The sequence below is a fragment of the Setaria viridis genome, chromosome 5 (genome assembly GCF_005286985.2).
Source record: "Setaria viridis chromosome 5, Setaria_viridis_v4.0, whole genome shotgun sequence".
Lineage (NCBI taxonomy): Eukaryota > Viridiplantae > Streptophyta > Magnoliopsida > Poales > Poaceae > Setaria > Setaria viridis.
The window spans coordinates 42413093-42417306 of NC_048267.2; the positions used below are offsets into that span (position 1 = coordinate 42413093).

The following is a 4214-nucleotide window of genomic DNA, read 5'->3' on the forward strand; positions in this document are numbered from 1 at the left end:
TCCAAAGATGTATTCACCTGAGGATTGCCCTCAACGATGCCAAGATCTTCGTCAATCTCAGACTCTGAGTCCGAGGGATGAGCCCAAAATTTGCCATCGATTTGTCCTTGTGTCCCCCCAATAACAGACTTGCGTGGTCCTGAATTAGCCAGGATTGGCATGGCCACGAGCAGCACGATGTGGATATCGTTGGTGACCCAAGCAGCGGTGGCCTGATCGGCGGAGAGGCCGGTGGCGGAGGCCCGATCGGTGGAGTGGCCGTTGGCGACGGCCCGCGCGGCGTCAGTCAGGATGCGATCTCCAATTCACCATCCCCATCTGGACAGCAACGAGATGGGAGAGTGGTGGCCTGGGGCGCGGCAGCGCGGCGCCCTCTGCGATGCCGCGAAGAACGTGTAGGGGACGAGGTGGAGAGGCCGGCGTCGTCGGCCCGATCGGTGGAGAGATCGGCGGCGGCGGCGGCGGCTATCCGTGACCCTGCCTCTCTTGCTCACAAAAACGACCCACTGGCACTTTCTGGAGCATGTCACTACCGTTCATCGATTCTCCTTTCCCGGTTTTGATCTCGTTGAGCGAGTTCTGTAGTGTCAGAACTTAGTGGGACACCGCTACACCACATGCACTTCCCAGGAATTTGATCAGTAGGACTTGAACGGGCGGTAGACCTTGAGATCCGACGCGATGCCGGCTATGGACCCGGTGGCGGCGGCGACGGAGATGACGAGGCAGCCGAGGCTGAGCATCTGCAGGCACACCCACCGCGTGCTCCACCTCGGCACCTTCTTCTGCACCACGTACATCTCCACGGGGAAATATACGGTGAGCGGCCAGAACCCCAGCGCGCCGAGGAACCCCACCGCGCCGTTGAAGAAGGGCAGCAGCATGGACGCCACCGTCGTCGCCACCACGAACGCCGTCCGCCACGTCGCCCGGAACGGGTTCACCCTGCACCGCCGCGTTCCCTGGAGGAGCGGGAGCGGGAGCGGGACCTCGACCTCCCCGGTGACGTACGCCGACTCCGGCCACCACCGCGCCGCCCACTTCTCGACGAAGACGGGAGATCGAGCACGCACTGAGGTTGGCGTTGACGTCCCATGTAGGTGTAGTTGCGCTTGCCAGTGGATGGTTCGCCGGAGCGGTTGCAGTCGGCAAGGAGCGCGGAGGTGTAGTAGGTGACGAGCGAGAAGAGCAGCATAAAGGCGGGGCCGGCCACCCAGCCGAGCTGCGCAATGGCCCACCCCAGCGACAGCACCCCGGAGCCGATCACCGCCGTGATGATGTGCGCGCTCGCCGTCCACATCGTCCCGGAGTGCTTGGGGCGGCCGGCCGTCGTCGTCGAAGCACATGTTGTCGCCCGCGCCCTGGAAGCCGCCGAGCTCCGCGCCGCACACCTCCATGGCCCCCGGCGCCGCCGCCGGGTAGTAGTACGTGGCCGCGACGTTCCCGCCGCCATCTCCGGCCCGACGACGATATCTGGACGATGCCCAAAGAGCAACCACAGGTGAGACGAGGCGGTTCACCGTGTGTTTGGATACACTTTAGCACTGTCACATCGGATATTTGGATGCTAATTAGGAGTATTAAACATATGCTAATTACAAAACTAATTGTACAGATGGAGTCTAATTCGCGAGACGAATCTATTAAGTCTAATTAGTTCATGATTTGACAACGTGGTGCTACAGTAACCATTTGCTAATGACGGATTAATTAGACTTAGGGGGTGTTTGGCAGCACTCCACCTTTCTGAAATCAGCTCCACTCCACCAGCTCCACACTTTTGCAGCTCCACTCCACCAACTCCAGAAAACTGTGGAGTTGTTGAACGTGTTTGGCATATTGTTGTGCTCCAGCTTCAGAAAAATGTGTTTTTAGTGGGAATGTTCTATTTTGCCCTTGGTGGTTGGATCGGTTGACTTGCATGGGTTACATTTTTTTCCCAGCTGCTACAGTAACCCCCGCTGCTACAGTAACCCGTGGGTGTTTTTGATTTTTTTTCCCTGGTGCTACAGTTACCAGGCCGTTACCCTTTGTGGGTGTTTTTGATTTTTTTTTCCGGGGTAAAATAGTGTACAATACTTTCTTTAGTTTTTTTTCCCATGGCAAAAAATATTGAACCAAATAAAGTTGTACCGAATGAAAGGTCGCAACAAATACGGTACAAAATCAATCTTTCCAATACAAACTAGTTCCAAGCAAGAGAGAGTGCGGTGGCTAGCTCATCACGAAAGACATCCATAGTTGGCGCGTTGAGTGCGGAAGTTGTCCCATCTGACGCCGCTTGCGAAAGTGCATATTTGTTATATCTTTCCGGTATTGTAGGAACAAAATTAGGATCACGATCAAACCGAGCAAAGTCTTCATCTTGACCTCCATGCTCACGAATAAAATTGTGAAGGACCATGGTAGCCACAACAATCATCTTTTGCTTGTACATGGGATATGGTGGCATCTTCCAAAGAATTTGCCACTTCATTTTTAATAGTCCAAAAGATCGCTCAATCACATTGCGGATAGATGAGTGAACCCGATTGAACCTTTCCATAGGCGTCTTAGGTTCAATACCTCTATGTCATTCCGGTAAATGATACCTTTCACCCTTGTAAGGAGCGAGGTAGCCAGGACGATTAGGATATCCCGCATCCACAACGTAGTATTTGCCTATACTCACATAAAAATAATATGAGTTATGGATTAATGCTACATGTTAATCACATTCACATATCAAATTGAACACATGTTACCTTGTGGAGGATGTGGAAAAAATTCTTCATCCACTCTGAGTGCATTGTACAACACACTTGTATCATGCATAGCTCCAGGTTGTCCCGTGGAAACATAAGTGAAACGCATGTCAAAGTCGCATACCGCTAGTACATTTTGAGTGGCTACCCCGGTCTTTCCAATATATCTCACTTGCTCATCAGGTGAAAGAGCAACACGGATATGAGTACCATCAAGTGCACCAATGCAATCTTTGAAATGTGGATATGCACGTTTGTCATCTCTTATCCTCTTATGGACTGTGGGGAAGTTGGGATTCTTTGGTCGAATGAAATCTTTCGCCATAGCCATCAAAGCATTTAGCACCTCATCAAATTTCCTACTAATAGTTTCGCCAGAATGCTTAAATCTATTTTGAGCTCTCCTATTAGACTCATTTCCAGCACATGTGTATAGAAACATAGCAAGCATCTCTTTTGTGCTAATGTGCATAGAAGGTCGCAGCCCATACCTTCCCACCAACACACCATGAAGATCCAAGAAGATTTCATTGTTCATACGTAGTTGTCTATGACATTCTCCAGGACTTTTCATTGTCTCTAGCAGCCATCCTGTTCCACTTACACCAGATGTTCTTGGTGGGTTTTTAACAAGGTAAAGGTCAGAATATATTTGTGCAATTTCTGCAGCACCCAACATAAGATTCCAAAAGACCTCGCTTTCATCATTGGAGTCATCACTATCGCTCTCACTTTCCTACAGATAAGAGATCATATGACATATAAAATAAAATAAGTACTTGGTATTAAAATAACACTCAAGGTTGAATGACAATACTTCAGTCCAACAAGTAATTAAAAATTGAAATAACACTGCAGTTGCAATAACAATAGTTCATATGAAAAAAAAGAATTATTAAAATGACACAATTCCTCAATTGCCATACTTGGCATTATACTTTCTACGCAGCCAATTAAATCTAATCTCGTTTGTTGGCAGGGTCATGAACATTTCCCTTTGGTCCTTCTTCACAAACAACTCTGTGGCGATATAATGCTCATCTGTATCATACCTGCCCCACATTCCAACACAAGATCCATGACTTGTTGCACAGTTACTTCACCCAATTTTTTTGACGTAAAAGAGGAAGCGGACTCAGCAATCTTAGTTACTTGTTCCTGAATAACTTGTGCTGTTCGAGTTCTTTGTCTCTTTGCTGGTGGAATTCTTTTGTTTGCTAACAAAATAGTAGGAGAAGGAGTAACCTCTTGGACCTCATCTGTTTCATCCCAAGCAACTCCGTCATCATCACAATCATCAGGGACATCATGAACCTCATTCACATGTCCGTTGTCAACATCCTCTTGTGTTGGTGGTATGATGGGATTAGAGCTCATAGGATTCCAATGATCGCTTTCATCATTAGTTATGTCAGCAAACATCACTGTCAAGTCCTCCTCATTTTGCAACGATTTTTTTCGGAACTTGCC

The 4214-nt window shown here is 48.9% G+C and overlaps 2 protein-coding genes across 2 annotated transcripts; both read right to left on the reverse strand.

Moving 5' to 3' along the window:
• Nucleotides 1-638: 638 nt before the first annotated feature.
• Nucleotides 639-1300, reverse strand: LOC140222914 (amino acid permease 3-like). Its single transcript, XM_072294038.1, has 2 exons — nt 1117-1300; nt 639-1072 (listed from the first exon to the last, which is right to left on the reverse strand). Exons 1-2 carry the CDS (start codon nt 1298-1300, stop codon nt 639-641), a joined length of 618 nt encoding a protein of 205 aa, XP_072150139.1.
• Nucleotides 1301-2572: 1272 nt separating this feature from the next.
• Nucleotides 2573-3475, reverse strand: LOC117856555 (uncharacterized). The gene is made up of 2 exons (XM_034738895.2): nt 2745-3475; nt 2573-2661 (listed from the first exon to the last, which is right to left on the reverse strand). The coding sequence occupies exons 1-2, from the start codon at nt 3421-3423 to the stop codon at nt 2573-2575; spliced, it is 768 nt and encodes a 255-aa protein (XP_034594786.2). The 5' UTR covers nt 3424-3475.
• Nucleotides 3476-4214: the final 739 nt, after the last annotated feature.

Excerpts from the sequence above, each read along its gene's own strand:
- LOC140222914 (XM_072294038.1), bottom strand. The coding sequence starts at position 1,300 with ATGTGGACGGCGAGCGCGCACATCATCACGGCGGTGATCGGCTCCGGG. Across the intron at positions 1,073-1,116 it reads CTCCGGCGAACCATCCACTG|TGCGTGCTCGATCTCCCGTC; the intron begins GCAAGCGCAACT and ends CGCCAACCTCAG.
- LOC117856555 (XM_034738895.2), bottom strand. The coding sequence starts at position 3,423 with ATGTTGGGTGCTGCAGAAATTGCACAAATATATTCTGACCTTTACCTT. Across the intron at positions 2,662-2,744 it reads TTTTCCACATCCTCCACAAG|GCAAATACTACGTTGTGGAT; the intron begins GTAACATGTGTT and ends ATGTGAGTATAG.